Source organism: Elephas maximus, chromosome 26, assembly GCF_024166365.1.
Source record: "Elephas maximus indicus isolate mEleMax1 chromosome 26, mEleMax1 primary haplotype, whole genome shotgun sequence".
NCBI lineage: Eukaryota > Metazoa > Chordata > Mammalia > Proboscidea > Elephantidae > Elephas > Elephas maximus.
The window spans coordinates 46,460,740-46,477,885 of record NC_064844.1 but is presented as its reverse complement, the minus strand read 5'-3'; the positions used below and the strand labels follow the sequence as shown (position 1 = coordinate 46,477,885).

Below are 17,146 nucleotides of genomic sequence, written 5' to 3'. Positions count from 1 at the left end.
GGGACATAAACTCTCCCTCTTGATGGGAGAAGTGTCGGGGAACATGCAGACCTGATTTAAAATCACCACACCAAGCCTGGGATGGCTGAAGACTTCCAGACTCCAGTGCTTCTCCTGCATAAGGATTTAGAGACAATGAACAAAATACCTTGCATTATGAGCCAAGTTTAACGGAGAGGGAAGATCTACTTACAAAAGAAAATATTTAAAATTACATGGAAAATAAAATAGAATTCTGTTTAGCTGTTTAAATGTGTAAGGGAATTTTATCCATATAACAAATATGTCGTGTTTGTCTGTGCACGTACTCACTTGTAATGCACACACACACACAAGAATCGTATGCATTGAGATGCCAGGATTGGGGGAAAGGAGAGAATTAAAGCAGAGGATTTCCATCCCTTGTATTATACTATTACAAGATCACTCAGTTACTTGCAAAATAAATTTATTCCACTGGATTTTTAAAAGAACACTAAACGTGTCAGACAGAGTCCTGGAATGGAAATAGAAGAAAAGAGGGGGAAGAAAAGTGAAAAGACCAACAATAGAACATCACTTCCCAAAAGATTGTGCTTTGTATGCGGAGAGCCTCCTGAGTAGATGGGCAGAGCAGAATGGCAAGCAAAAGTGGTTGAGCATGTGGACACTGGAGCCAAGATGCCAGTGTTCAAATCCCAGCTCCCCACTCCCCAGCTATGTGACTGTGGGCAAGTTTCTGTGCCTCTCTTGTCCTTCTTTTCCTCAGTTGCAATAAGCAGGTAATAATAGTATCCACATCATCAGGTTGTTAGGAGGATTAAGTATGTCAATACCAGCTTAGCCCTTCAGGCAGTGGTTGCATGGTACATAGGAAGCACTCAGTACGTTAGCCATTGCTCTTTGACAGTCTTCTTGCCTTTGCCAGATGTAAATATCATGCCCAATGTGGGCTGTGGGCAGCCAACCAAACAGACGGAGGAGGGGCTTTTCCTCCCTTGGGTCCGATGGATCGTGTATGTGTTGGTGAATTCTGTGTAGGAGGAGGTCTTGCTGCAACATCTGGGCATCCATGAGTCCACGAGTTTCCATCCCCCTGACTTGTCCTTATTCCAACATGCTTTAAAAATCAGTTCTGCATTTCAAGCATGTCAAGCTAAATTTTAGTTTTAGTTTCTCTTACATATTTGGAATTAGAACCTCCAGAGTCCATTATGCAAATAAATGCAAATGATATGCAAAGATATGGTAGCCCCAGATTGTGGGAAGGGGTGTGGGCAGGCCAGCACAAAGAGCTTTGAATGAAAATTTGCATCTGTTTAGGGGAGTCCTGGGTTGAAGGCCTTGCACATTTATTTTGACAATGTGTGTCTCATTCCATCATTAACCTTTTATACCAAGGAAAAGAGGTAAACTCTTCCCTGATTTCCATATTGAAAGTGACAGTAGAAGCTGAAGGTGGTGTTTGTGCTGTTACATTGCAGCGATTTTTTATGATACAAATAAAAAATTGCTTTGAAGTAATGTCCCAGGCTGTGCCCCTGACAAGCTGTGTGTCCTTGAACAAGTCACTTCACATCTTCTGTTGCCCCTTCTATAAAATGAGGGGGTTCAATTAGGTAAGCTCTTGGGTTCCTCTCACTGTGACATCTAAATGTCATCCTCCAAGTGAAAACCCTTTGAACCTGGGATGGTATTATCCACTCATTGTACCAAAGATTTACTCTGATGTCTACAGAAGAAAGGGCTGAGGGATATTTTAACAGTCCTAAACTAAAAAACCAAACCTGTGGCCATGGAGTCAATTCTGACTCATAGTCACCCTATAGGAAAGAGCAGAACTGTCCCACAGAGTTTCCAAGGAGCACCTGGTGGATTCAAATGGCCCACCTTTTGGTTAGCAGCTGAACTTTTAACCACTACGCCACTAGGGCTGGCTACTAAAAAAGAAGGCAGGGCCAAGATGGCAGAGTAATCAGACTCTTCGTGTGGTCCTTCTTACAACAAAGACCCAAAAACAACAAGCGAATCGATTATATATAACAATCTAGGAGCCATAAACATCAAACGCAAAGTTGAGGAGTGAGAGGCAGGGGGAGAGAGAGATGGTTCAGAATCAGTGAGGAGTTGCCAGAACTGACCTGGCAGGAACTGACACCCCACAGGCCGGATCTGCTGGTGAGACTGCAGTGAGGCAAGCAGTGGCATTCAGGACATGTTTTCCACATCTGGAGAGACTGAGCAGTAGAGAGTTTACTTATGCCTCCAGAATCAGTGAAAAGCACTTCTCAGTCAGCAAAAGATAAATACCTGCATCTAACCCATTGCACAAATCAGAAAACACTTATTTGGGAAAAGTCTCTCCCACTCAACCTGTACCCTTCCCGCTCTGCACTGGGTCCAAGCCAGCTTCAGAGAGTGCTGCATCCCCTGGGCTGGAAGTAGGACCCATCACACACCCTGAGCCATTCTGCCAGCCTTGGAGAGGGAATAAATTAACAAACAGGGAGAAATCATGAGGCAGCTCCCCTAAACTGGGAACTCAGAACGGAAACCGTTCCTCTGCCTGGGCACTGACATAAGGGGTCCATGGACTTTGGATGCCTTTCACCCCTGCGTAGACCTGTGTGGACCCATTTGAACAGCGTAGGCCCTTATTAACACGGTACAACAGGGTATATACCTGAAGTCTAACTTCAGCTGTTTCAGCTATATGGTGCAGAGGCAGGTTTGTGACATTTGACACCACTCTGTCTATTAAGCAGGGTACTCACCTACCCACATCAGGGGCCTGAGGACTGGTGGCTCCATCCACACCACTTAGCCACCTGCAACAGGGATCTAAGAATAAGTGGGGCCTCCTAGTCCTTAGAGCATTGGGTGCCCATAGCCCAGCTGCAAAACCCACCCACCTATGCACTATAGGGAACAGGGACACGCTTTTCTCACAGACATTCAGGGGCAGCTGTCAGTCCCCTGCCTTGCTCAGCAGGTGACCTCCTGCTGCAGGCAGATACTGTGCCTACACCAATCACCCTTGCTCATCTAGGATTGTAGGTGAGAGCCTGCACCACACACTTGGTGACTGACTACCTGGACACCTAAGCTGAATTCATACAAGAAAAGTAGATGGACTCCTGGGCTCACATACCTGGTAACAGCTCTAACCACCTGGTGACAGGGCATTAGAGCTTCAAAGACACCAATAATCAATCTAGCTCACGCAAGCACCCTATTTGGACATATAAAAAAAAAAAAAAAAAGCCAAGAAGCTAGGACACAGTAAGCAAACGTAAAATAAATACAATAACTTATCGATGGTTCAGAGACAACAGTCAATATCAAAGCACATAAAGAGGCAGACCATAATGGCTTCAGCAAGCTCCCAAAACAAAGAATCAGGAAATCTTGTGAATGAAGATAACTTCCCGGAAATACTGGAGGTAGAGTATAAAAGATTTATATACAGAACACTTCAAGAGATCAGGAAGGAGATCAGGCAAAATGCAGAACAAGCCAAGAAGCACACAGACGTGGCAACAGAGGAATTTAAGAAGATCAGGGAAGAGCATAATGACAGATTTAATAGGCTGCAAGAATCCATAGACAGCAAACAGAAATCTAGATGATTAACAATAAAATTTCAGAATTAGACAACTCAATAGATAGTCATAGGTGCAGAATGGAGACAATGGAAGTCAGAATTAGTGAGACTGAAGATAAAGCACTTGACACCAACATATTTGAGGAAAAATCAGATAAAAGAATTTTAAAAAATGAAGAAACCCTAAGAATTTTGTAGGACTGCCAAGAGGAATAACCTACAAGTGACTGGAGTACCAGAATGGGGTGGGAGGATGACAGAAAATGCAGAGAGAATTGTTGAAGATTTGTTAGCAGAAAACTCCCCTGATATTGTGAAAAATGAGAAGATACCTACCCAAGATGCTTGTCGAACCCCACACAAGGTACATCCCAAAAGAAAGTCCCCAAGACATAATAAAACTTGCCAAAACCAAAGATAAAGAGAGAATTTTAAGGTCAGCTAAGGATAAACAAAAAGTCACCTACAAAGGAGAGTCAATAAGACTAAGCTCAGACTACTCAGCAGAAACCATACAGGCAAGAAGGCAATGGGATGACATATAAAGCCTTGAAGGAAAAAAATTGCCAGCCAAGAATTATATATCCTTCAAAACTGTCTCAAATATGATGGTGAAATTAGGATATTTCCAGATAAACAGAAGTTTAAGGAATTTGCAAAAACCAAACCAAAATTATAAGAAATACTAAAGGGAGTCCTCCTGTTAGAAAGTAAATAACATCAGACAAAAACCCAAGACTAGAACACAGGACAGAGCAACCAGGTATCAACCCATGCAGGGCAATCACAAAAAAAAAAAAAAAAAAAAATCAAAGCTAAAACACTCAGAATAGGGAAACAGAGATGTCATAATGTAAAAAGATGACAACATTAAAGCAAAAAAAAGCAACTAAAAAATGTAGTCATAGATCTTTCATATGGAGAGGAAGGCAAAGCAATATAAAGAAATAAAAGATTGGTTTAAACTTAGAAAAACAGAGGTAAATGTTAAGGTAACCACAAATGAAAATAACAGTCCTACACATCAAAATAAAAAATAAGAAAAACATAAAGGCTCAGCAAATACAAAATCAACAACAGTAAAAAAAAAAAAAAAGAGGAAAAGAAAATATATAAAGGAAAACAACTCAGAACAGGAAATTAAGTGGAGCAAAGAAACTGTTAACACACAAAAAAAAATCAAAATGACAGCACTAAACTCATACCTATCAATAATTACACTGAATGTAAATGGGGTAAATGCACCAATAAAGAGGTAGAGAGGGCAGAAGGGATAAAAAACACAATCCATCTATATGCTGCTTGCAAGGGACACAACTTAGACTTAAAGACAAACAAACTAAAACTCAAAGAATGGAAAAAAATATATCAAGCAAACAACAGTCAAAAAAGAGGAGTGACAATACTAATTTCTGACAAAATATACTTTAAAGTAAAATCCACCACAAAGGATAGGGAAGGACACTATATAATGATCAAAGGGTCACTACATCAGCAGGACATAACCATAATATTTACACACCCAATGACAAGGCTCCAAAATACATAAAACAAACTCTAACAGCATTGAAAAGAAAGATAGACAGCTCCACAATAATAGTAGGAAATTTCAACACACCACTTTCAGTGAAGGGCAAAACATCCAGAAAGAGCTCAATAAAGACACAGAAGATCTAAATGCCACCAACTTGACCTCATAGACATATAGACCACTCTACCCAGCAGCAGCCAAGCATATTTTCTTTTCCAACGCACATGGAACATTCTCCAAAATAGCCCATATATTAGGCCATAAAGCAAGTCTTAACAGAATCCAAAGCATTGAAATATTACAAAACATTTTTTCTGACCATAAAGCCATAAAAGTAGAAATCAATAACAGAAAAAGCAAGGAAACAAAATCAAACACATGAAAACTGAACAAACCTTGCTCAGAAACTACTGAGTTATAGAAGAAATTAAAGACTATATAAATTCACAGAACCAAATGAGAATGAAAACATGCGCTATCAGAACCTTTGGGACAGCAAAAGCAGTGCTTAGAGGTCAATTTATAGCAATAAATGCACACATCAAAAAAGAAGAAAGGGCTGAAATCAAAGCATTAACCCTACAACTTGAACAGATAGAGAGCAGCAAAAGAAGCCCTCAGGCACCAGAAGAAAGCAAATAATAAAAATTAGAGCAGAATTAAGTGAAATCGAAAACAGAAAAACAGTTGAAAGAGTTAACAAGACCAAAAGCTGGTTCTTTGAAAAGGTTAGCAAGATGGATAAACCATTGGCCAAACTAATGAAAGAAAAACGGGAGAGGAAGCAAATAACCTGAATAAAAAATGAGGTAGGCGATATCGCAGCAAACCCCACTGAAATTAAAAGAATCATAACAGAACACTATGAAAAATTGTACTCTAGCAAACTTGAAAACCTGGAGGAAACAAACAAATTTCTAGAAACACACTACGCACCTAAACTAACACAGAGGTAGAACAACTAAAGAAACATAAAACAAGAGATTTTAAAAGTCCCAATAAAAAAAAGCCCTGGCCCTGACGGGTTCCGTGGAGAATTCTGCTGAGCTTTCAGAGAAGAGTTAACACCACTACTACTAAAGGTATTTCAGAGCAGAGAAAATGATGGAATACTCCCAAACTCAGTCTATGAAGCCAGCATATCCCTGATACCAAAACCAAGTAAAGACTCCACAAAAAAAGAAAATTACAGACCAATATCCCTCATGAAAATAGATCCAAAAATCCTCAACAAAATTCTAGCCAATAGGATTCAACAACATATCAAAAAAATAATTCACTATGACCAAGTGGGATTCATATCCAGTATGCAGGGATGGTTCAACCTTAGAGAAACAATCAATGCTATCCATCACATAAATAAAAGACAGGGACCACGTGATCTTATCAATTGATGCGGAAACGGCGTTTGACAAAGCCCAACACCCGTTCATGATAAAAACTCTGAGCAAAATAGGAATAGAAGGGAAATTCCTCAACATAATAAAGGGCATTTATACAAAGCCAACAGCCAGCATCATCCTAAATGAAGAGAGTCTGAAAGCATTCCCCTTGAGAACGGGAACCAGACAAGGATGCCCTTTATCACCACTCTTATTCAATATTGTGCTGGAGGTCCTAGCCAGAGCAGGTAGGCTAGATAAAGAAATAAAGGGCATCCAGATTGGTAAGGCATGAAGTAAAGGTATCTCTATTTGCAGATGACATGATTTTATACACTGAAAACCCTAGAGAATCCTCAAGAAAACTACTGAAGCTAATAGAAGAGTTTAGCAGAGTATCAGGATACAAGATAAACATACAAAAATCAGTTGGCTTCCTCTACACCAACAAAGAGAACATCAAAGACGAAATCACTAAATCAATACCATTTATAAGAAGACTAAAATAGGAATAAATCTAACCAGAGACATAAAAGACTTATACAAAGAAAACTAGAGGACATTACTGCAAGAAACCTACTTAAGTGGAAAAACATACCTTGCTCATGGATAGGAAGGCTCAACATTGTGAAAATGTCTGTTCTACCCAAAGCAGTCTATAGATACAATACAATCCTGATCCAAATTCCAATGGCATTTTCTAATGAGATGGAGAAACAAATCACCAATTTCATATGGATAGGAAGAGGCCCTGGATAAATAAAGCATTACTGAAGAAGAACAAAGTGGGAGGGCTCACTCTACATGATTTTAAAAACTATTTTACTGCCACTGTAGTCAGAACAGCCTGGTACTAGTACAACAACAGATACATAGACCAATGGAATGGAATTGAGAATCCAGACGTAAATTCATCCACTTATAAACAGCTGACATTTGCTGCTGATATTTGACAAAGGCCCAAAGTTCATTAATTGGGGAAAAGACAGTCTTTTTAACAAATGGTGCTAGAATAACTGAATGACCATCTGCAAAGAAATGAAACAATACCCATACCTCACACCATGAACAAAATCTAACTCAAAATGGATTGAAGACCTATATACAAAATATAAAATGATAAAAATCATGGAAGAAAAAATAGGGACAACACTAGGAACCCTTATACATGGCATAAACAGTATACGAAACATTACTAACAATGCACAAACATCAGAAGAGAAACTAGATAACTGGGAGCTCCTAAAAATCAAACACCTATGCTCATCCAAAGACTTCACCAAAAGAGTAAAAAGACAACCTACAGACTGGGAAAAAATTTTTGGCTACAACAAATCCGATCAGCATCAAATCTCTAAAATCTACAAAACACTGCAAAAACTCAACAACAAAAAGACAAATAACCCAATTAAAAAATAGGCGGAGGAAATGTACAGGCACTTCACCAAAGAAGACATTCAGGCAGCTAACAGATACATGAGGAAATGCTCACAATTATTAGCCATTAGAGAAATGTAAATCAAAACTACAGTGAGATACCATCTCACCCCAACAAGGCTAGCATCCATCCAAACACAAAATAATAAATGTCGGAGAGGTTGTAGAGAGATTAGAACACTTATACACTACTGGTGGGAATGTAAAATGGTATAACCACTTTGGAAATTGATTTGGCCTTTCCTTAAAAAGCTAGAAATAGAACTACCATAAATCCTGCAGTCCCACTCCTTGGAATATATCCTAGAGAATTAAGAGCCCTCACTCGAATAGATACATGCACACCCATGTTCATTGCAGCACTGTTTACAATAGCAAAAAGATGGACACAACCAAGGTGCCCATCAATGGATGGTTGATTAAATAAATTATGGTATATTCACACAATGGAATACTATGCAATGATAAAGAACAATGGTGAATCCGTGAAACATCTCATAACATGGATGAATCTAGAAGGCATTATGCTGAGGGAAATTAGTCAGTTGCAAAAGGACAAATATTGTGTGAGACCACTATTACAAGAGCTCAAGAAAAGGTTTAAATGCAGAAGAAAACATTCTTTGATGCTTCCGAGGGTGGGAGGGAGAGAGGGGTATTCACCAACCGGATAGAAGACAAGAATTACTTTAGGTGGAGGGAAGAACAACACGTAATACAGGGGAAGTCAGTACAGCTGGACTAAACTGAAAGCTACAAAGTTTCCTGAATGTAACCAAACACTTCAAGGGACAGAGTAGCAGGGGCAGGGGTCTGGGGACCATGGTTTCAGGAGACATCTAGGTCAATTGGCATAACAAAGTTTATTAAGAAAACGTTCATCCCTCTTTGGTGAGTGGCATCTGGGGTCTTAAAAGCTAGCAAGTGGCAATCTAAGATGCATCAATTCGTCCCAACTCATCTGGAGCAAAGGAGAATGAATACCAAAGACAAGGAAAATACTAGCCCAAGAGATAGAAAGGGCCTCATAAACCAGAGACTCCATCCGCCTGAGACAGGAAGAACTAGATGGTACCCGGCTACCACCAGTGACTGCCCTGACAGGGAACACAGCAGAGAGTCCCTGATGGAGCAGGAGAAAAGTAGGGTGCAGAACTCAAGTTCTAGTAAAAAGACCAGACTTAACGGTCTGACTGAGACTGGAGGGACTCCAGAAGACATGGCCCCGGGACTCTATGTTAGCCCAAAACTAAAACCATTCCCGAAGCCAACTCTCCCAAGATTAAACTGGACTATAAGACATAAAATGATACTCATGAAGAGTGTGCTTATCAGCTCAGGTACATGAGACTAAGTGGGCAGATCCTGTCTGGAGATGAGAAGGCAGAGGGGGACAGGAGCTGGTAGAGTGGACATGGGAAATATAGGGCAGAGAGGAGAGTGTGCTGTCCCATTATAGAGAGAGCAACTTGGATCACGTAACGATATGTGTATGTTTTTTGTATGAAAAATTGACTTGAATTGTAAACTTTCACTTAAGGCACACACACAAAAAAAAAATCAGTAAAAAAAAAAAAAGAAGCAAGGCCAAACATGTTCACTTTTTACACTGTAAGTCTTACAGTGAGAAGGATTCCAGTCATAAACTTATCGGCGGGGAGGATTTTCACCCCTGGAATGCTCACGATGGGAAAGTCAATGGAATTTCTTTCCCTGAGTATTTTAAAGACCAGCATGTATTAACCCTCTGCCTCTGGAGTGCTGCAGAAGTCCTCCTGAAGGTGAGGGGCTCCTACTCACTCGGATCTGTCCCCGGGTTCAGCTGGTGTCTCTCTGAAAGTGTTGTACTGCCCTTGAGGCTTCCATCAAAAATCTGCAACAGTGTTTTTAGTCTCTGGTCTCTTGATGGTATCCTACACCTCTGCTGCTCCACCCCAGGAATCCTCTGGGCCCACAGTTTTAAATCCAGCTGTGGCTGCAACAACCAGCTGCATGTAGGCATAACCTGACAGCTCCCCAACCCCATGGCTTCTTTGACTCGGCCATGTGAGGCATGTGCTCAAGTGTGGACGTGCACTGGAACTAGCACCCGTGGAGCAACCCTTGACAAGCGGGCATAGAAGCTGCTCGCTCCAGTTTAAGGTGCAGTCTACTAAGCTCCTCAGAGGTCCTCAGTGGGTATGAGTTGCCCACCCCAATCACTGATAATCTACTTTGGCTCGGTCTTCTATCCTTCCCTGTATCACTCATCTGAGTGCCCCACAGCTGTGCCCTAGGATCACTTCCCAATATAAACTCTCTGCACACGAGCCCTTGTTTCAGTCTCTCCTTTGTGAGGGAGCCCCAAATATAATAGGCATTTATATTGAACCAAGGTACTCGTGAGCCAAACAGGATTGCAAGGGAATGCCTATCAGAACATCAGAGCTCGAGACCACCCACACTTAGATTGTCTGGTGGAGTTAAGCTGCAGGGGCAAGGACAGCCCTGAACTGGTCAGAGCATGGTGACACATGGCACCTTTTGTGGATGCACCTGAGTATCCTCTCCTTCATTCTTCTGCGTCATCAGTGGAGGTTGACCAGGAAAATCATGCCTTTGGAAAACAGCCTGGTTGCAAATCACACTTCTACAGTGTGACTTTAAACATGTTGCTTGATCTCCCAGAGCCTTGGTTTCCAGCCCTGTGGAGTGGTTGTGAGGTTAGATGCAGCACTAGAGCCTGGCACTGAGCAGATGGTCAGTCCACGGCGCTCAGGATTGACGTGAACAAGCAGGGCACACTTTCTGTGTGTGGTCTAAGTCATGAATGCAGGTTCAGAAAAAATAAGTTGCTTAAGGCAAATTGATGATCCTAGAAATGGTAGATGCTACATTCTCTGTTCGTGCTACAGTCCTCAGCCACCCAGCAACGCTAATGTAAAAGTGCAGGTGGGGGCGGGGGGGTGCTGTTCACCACACCCATAATGTGGAAGCCATCTCAGTGGAGATCCTCCTCCTCCTCTCTGCTCTCTAGAACCTCCCCAGATCTCCTGTCTTGCCTTATCAGTGCCTTTGCTGACACCCGGAATCACAGCCAGGACCCCCACTTTGTGCATTTGCTCTGCTGGAATCCATGGAGGGGTGGCTCTGAGAGAGTTATCAAATGGAGACAGAGATCTTCAGCCATGGTCTGGAAGGCTATTACAGGTCGAGGTCGCAAGAGTGACCAAGAAGTGGGTTCATGTGACTAAGGAGGAGCTGACAGGTCAGAGCCAGGCCTGGGGGACTGTCAGGCCCCTCCTTGGCAATAGAGGTCAGCTCATCTCAACCCACAGCTTTGTAAGGGAGCAACCAGTCTTATAATCTATAATCTGAAATCAATCCTATGTCTCACATTTATATGAGGTATTTAAAAAAAAAAAAAAAATTTTTTTTTTTTTAATTTTTGAATATAGGCACATGCTGTTGTGATTAATGAAATCCATGTATATTGTTATGGACTGAATTGTGTCCCCCAAAAACATGTGTCGACTTGGCTAGGCCATGATTCCCACTATTGTGTGGTGGTCCTCCATTTTGTGATCTGATGTGATTTTCCTAAGTGTGTTTGTAAAATCCTAACCTCTGTGATGTTAATGATGCAGGATTAGAGGCAGTTATGTTAATGAGGCAGGACACAATCTATAGGATTAGGTTGTATCTTGAGTCAGTCTCTTTTGGGATATAAAAGAGAGAAGTGAGCAGAGAGGTGGGGATCTCATTACCACCAAGCAAGAAGAGCCAGGAGAGGAGCACATCCTTTGAACTCGGGATTCCTGCGCTAAGAAACTCCTAGACCAGGGGAAGATTGATGACAAGAACCTTCCTTCAGAGCCAACAGAGAGAGAAAGCCTTCCTCTAGAGCTGGCACACTGAATTTGGACTTCTAGCCTCCTAACCTGTGAGAGAACAAATTCCTGTTTGTTAAGGCCGACCATTTGCGGCATTTCTGTTATAGCAACAGTAGATAACTAGGACATGTGTTTAGAAGTGTTTTTAAACATATAGAAAGTTTTTGTCCTCGTGCATTTTCTCAATGAACACAGAGATTTGCATTAAAATCCCTAATTTTATTTTTAATGTACAAAAGGACTACCCAGTGCTGTCGAGTCGATTCTCAAAAAGTTTGGGCAGACAACACAATGAGAATTTTCCACTGAGAGCTCAGCTGCATGAGCCCCATGGGAAAAGCAACGAAGCATAATGACAACCATAATGCTGGCTTGCATTTGTGGACTGTGTCTTCAACTCCAGGCTCTCTGCTGAGTGCCAGATCTGGGTGCCCCTTCTCTGGGCCCCTGTTCTCTTCCTCCTGCACCCTCCTCTGGCACTGAGATGTCTCTGCCTTGTTTTAGGATTGTTTGTGGATTTGTGTGAGCTTATCGAGGGCCAGTGACTGCCCTGCTCATTTCTGTGTCCCCAGGGTCAGGGAGAGGGTAAGCCCTCCTAAATTGTTTGGTGAATGGCCCTGAACAAGCAGTGGTCTGTCCATTGGTACTTCTGAATAGTGTATAAATGGAGGCTTCAGAAAAGGGGCATGGGAGTTGGTCAACTCTGCCCTCCCAGGGCTTCCTCGTTGGCTCAGAATGGCACAGGCAGAGGTTCTGGCTTCCTGATGGCCGTGCCCCTGGTCTTGACCCCTCCCTGGCTGTGGAGGGGCAGCAGACACCCACAGGCAGATGTGGAGGCCACAAGCCCTTTTCTCGCATCCTAGCCCCAGCCTGATCTAAGAAGACACCACTGGGCAGAGGGCTGATGGCATTTCAGAGGCCTTTGGGAAAGGCTGGGACAGTCCCATTTAGTTGCGTCTAGGTCCCCTGATGCTGGTTTCTCTTCCTGACAGGTACTGGGTGGCACCTACCTAATAGGCCTATCCCAATCTGACGTGGGGTTCTGTATCTGATTTGAGAGTTAGGGAAGCAATGTGGCCTCCAGAATGCTCCAACATTTCCCTCTGCTCTCAGGACTTTGCAGGGTCCTGGGTGAGGAAGGCCCTGCTGTACGCTGCTCCAGGTGTTTCACCTCTTCTCTCTATCTCCCTCTGAAGGCTTCCTCGTGATCTTGGTACTGACTGAAGCGCTGGTATTTGCGGTCCAGGAACCATCTCCCAGGGAATCTCTTCAGGTCCTCCGCTCAGGCACGACTCCAGGCACCATGGCGACAACACCCCCCAGCTCCTCAGTGGTGGCTGTCCCTTCCTCTGTGGCGATGCTTTCATCCCATGATGATGGACCCTCCTCACAGACCATAAGACCCAGAGCAACAACGATGCCCTATCCGGACAGACACCCTCCTGTAAACACCATCCCTACCATCATGGTAACAGAAACCACCCCCAATCCTGAAGGCCCCCTGCACACTTGGCCCCCTCCTGCTGCCATGGCGACCACATCCTCCCACTTAGAGGGCCACCCTCCGGGGGAGGCTGTCCCCACCATCTTGCTGGCAAAGCCGACAGGAGCCACAAGCCACCCTACGGTGGAGGCTGTGCCCACCATCCTGCTGACAAAGCCAACAGGAATCACCAGCCACCCCCCAGGGGAGGCCATCCCCACCGTTTTTCTGACAAAGCCAGCAGGAGTCACCAGCCACCCCCCAGGGGAGGCTGCCCCTACCATCTTGCTGACAAAGCCAACAGAAGTCACCAGCCACCCCCCAGGGGAGGCTCTGCCTACTATCCTGATGACAAAGTCAACAGGAGTCACCAACCACCCCCCAGGAGAGGTGGTTCCCACCATTCTGCTGACAAAGCCAATGGGAGCCACCAGCCGCACCACTACAGCACCCATCCGGTCCACCACACGCAGGCCCCCAAGGCCACCAGGCTCTTCCCGAAAGGGAGCAGGTAGTTCATCACGCCCAGTTTCACCTGCATCCAGTGGCCCCTTGGGGAGGAAGGAAAGCCAGCGAGGGCGAAATCAGAGCTCCACACATCCAGGGCAGAAGCGGCCTCTGGGGAAAATCTTTCAGATCTACAAGGGCAACTTCACAGGATCTGTGGAACCAGACCCCTTTGCCCTCACCCCAAGGAACCCACTCCAGGATTACTCCTCCTCACCACAAACCCAGACAGTGGCAGCAACTACAGTGCCCAACAGTACCTCGTGGGCATCATCCACCACCCCCCTGGTGCCTGTGGAGACCAAGCCAGGCCTCAGTAGAGCAGACCAGGGTGGTGGTCCCACCTTCACCAGCCAAGGAGGGGAGCTGAATGCCACAGCAGCCTCAGGTGCCCCTTCCAGCCCACAACCTGCCCCAGTGCCTTCTCAGCGCCACCACAGTGGCCCGCAGGATGGCCCCAGCCACAGTAACTCCTTGCTTACTGTCACCACTGGTACCAACAGACGTCTGTCTGCCAGCTCTGGGGTCTTCACAACTGCCACGGGGCCTACCCAGGCTGCCTTTGATGCCAGTGTCTCAGCCCCTTCCAAGGGGATTCCTCAGGGAGCATCTACAACCCCACGGGCCCCAACCCGCCCCCCCGGGTTCTCAGAAAGCACTGTTTCCCAAGCCGAGGAAGAGGCCACAGCCACCTCCTCCATGACTGGTAGAGTGCCCAGTCCTCTGTCCACAGTGGTGTCCACAGCCACAGGAAACTTCCTCAACCGCCTGGTCCCCGCTGGGACCTGGAAGCCTGGAACGGTAGGGAACATCTCTCATGTGGCTGAAGGGGACAAACCCCAGCACAGAGCCACCATCTGCCTGAGCAAGATGGATATCATCTGGGTGATCTTGGCTATCAGCGTGCCCATCTCCTCCTGCTGTAAGTGCCTCATCCTCTCCTAACTCCCCTTCCCCTCCTTCCTCTCCCTCTACCATGCCAACTTGCTCATTCACAAAATTCAAGTCCACTGTTGCCTCAGAGCTGGGCAGTTTTCACCAAGTGGGCTGCAAAAGTTCCCAGAATCCCAGAAAACAAAGTAGCAAGACAAGACTTGTAGGTCATCCCTGCTCCTGGTCCTTAGCTATGCCAGGCCTTGGCTCTGTGCCCACTGACTACAAAACCATAGCTCCCAGCAGCTGTGGACAACCTTGCACACAGCCTAATCCAACCCTGCATTTTACAAAAAGAAACACCAAGCTGGAGAGGTAAGGTGGCTCACCGAGGGCCCCAGAGCTAGTGAGTGGCAGGGCTGGGATGATGAGAGTTCAAAGCGCCTGTCTTGCAGCCCAGTGCTCTTATCACCACACCACCCTGCACCCTCACCCTCAGGCTTAGCCTTGCTCCCTGATTGTCTCTAGAAATGCATATAGTAACTTGGCACCAAGACACCACAGGTGGAGGCTGGCTCTTCCAAACAGAGCCTTCACCTTCCTCTCCTTTTTCATCTTCCCTTCTTGTCTTCCCTCTCCTCTATCCCTCATCTCTTCTCCTTCACCTTTATCTTTTTCTTCTCTCTCTTCCTCCAAGAAAAAAGAGAAAATGGAGCTTTCTATTTGGTGGTAAGTTCTATTAGCCTTGGCAAAAACATAATTCTTATAGCTAAAGACTTGAGAATTACATGTGAATTTTACTATTCCCCCCACCTCCCTGTTTTCCTTGCTATGGTGTAACCTGGATGCAGTGTGGGCCTCCTCCTTGGCAGCATTTTCTTCCACTGCTGTCTGTGGAGACAGCCTCTCCCAAGGCCATCAGCACCCCCATGCTACTGCCCAGCACTCTGTTGATCCAGAGTCAGGAGGGTTTTTTTTAGAATCTGATCTAATCTCTCAGGACCTTAGGGCTTTCTTTTTGTCTTCCCCATCTACTTGGCCCTAGATTCTTAGAGTTTTTCTGCTAAACTCGCAGGAATCTTCCCTGTACTCTACCCCACCCCACTCCCAAATGGTTATCATCGGGCTACCCTCTGAAATTCCGGGGGTGAGAACTCCCCCACACCTCACTCACTGGGCAGCCTATTCTCCTTGGACCTTTCAGGTATTACCCCACTACTTTGGGGGACTGAAATTTGCCTCCTTGTAATTTCTACTTTATGGTCCTAAGCCTTACACTCTGAAACCACAACAAAAAAAGTCCATTTAACAGCCCCTGAAGCATGTGAAATGGCTCTTAGGAGCAGTCTTTTCTTTTTCCAAGCTACTCGTCCCTGTTCCTTCAAGTCTTCCCCAAGGGGCTGCATTGCCCTGGTTCCTGCCCCACTGCCTGGCCCTCTCCATGGGCTCTAGTTTACCCCTTTTCTCCAGAGGGGAGCTCGGCCTTCGACACATGACCAGCCATGGCTCCTTTGGACGCTTGGCCCAGTTAAGGAGCCCATGCTTACATCAGCTCTGTTGGTTTTATTAGTTTTCATGTCACCCCACTGGCTCTCACCCGAATCTCAAGAGGAGCAAAAGCCCTGAGGCTTTTCCACAGGGAGGCTGTTGGGCCAGTTTCCCTCCCGGCCCCGGCCTTTCTACATGCTGTGCGCTGTTTGAACAGTAGCGCTAGAGGGTTATGCCTTTAACTTGAACCATGATTTCCACTCAGCATTGTAGTCCAACAAGATCTTTTTAAATCTAGACTCTGGATTCTTTCCAGGAGCCACCTCTCCCCAGCTTTCTTTGGGTTGATGAGCAAAGCAGACTTTTTATGTCAGTGGTGGGCAGCCTGTTTCTCTGCTCAAGGACCCAATTCAGGAGGAGTCAAAATGTTAGCAAATTGTGTATTTTATTTGTTTCATTCTTAATGAAAGCAGTTGTATTGTCTTTCACAAAGACACACATACTTTCTTTAAAGTGTGATTTCTCACTTTTAGAACAGAAGAAGAATGAGAAAATGTAGCACTATTAGCCTATAAATTATTAATAATGGTCATATTTGAGAAGTAACCACATTAGCGGCATCTTCCTAGCTTTTCCATTCCTTACATGTGTCGAGGATGCTTTAGTTTATGGAGTGAGCTTCCTTTAATATCATCATTCCGTCCCTAAGTCAGACTGGCCAGAGGAGTAAACTAAAAACAGGAACAAGCAAAACAAATCCCCCGAGGTGGCTCTGGCCGTCGTCCATCCCTTGCAGGTAGGGAGTAAATCTCCAGGTGGAGTGACTTGCCCTGGGTCCCAGTCACGCAGTGGGCCAGCCAGCTCTGGTGATAGAATTCCTTTGTCTGGTTCATTGTAATGTTTCCTGAGGGCTCACTGTGTGCCTGGCATAGGCACTAGGCCATCAGAGGTGGTGATGTGGTTGCCTCCCCAACTCCCAGAGCCCTCTCT

The 17,146-nt window shown here is 44.9% G+C and overlaps 1 protein-coding gene across 9 annotated transcripts in view; it reads left to right on the top strand.

Moving 5' to 3' along the window:
* The window catches only part of TMEM108 (transmembrane protein 108), a 1,078,120-nt gene that overhangs the window by 1,046,780 nt on the left and 14,194 nt on the right, over positions 1-17,146 (top strand). For all 9 annotated transcript variants that reach the window (XM_049870593.1, XM_049870594.1, XM_049870595.1 and 6 more), the window contains one exon: positions 13,002-14,717. In XM_049870593.1, the coding sequence (XP_049726550.1) occupies positions 13,002-14,717 (1,716 nt within the window). The remainder of the gene's footprint in view (positions 1-13,001; positions 14,718-17,146) is intronic.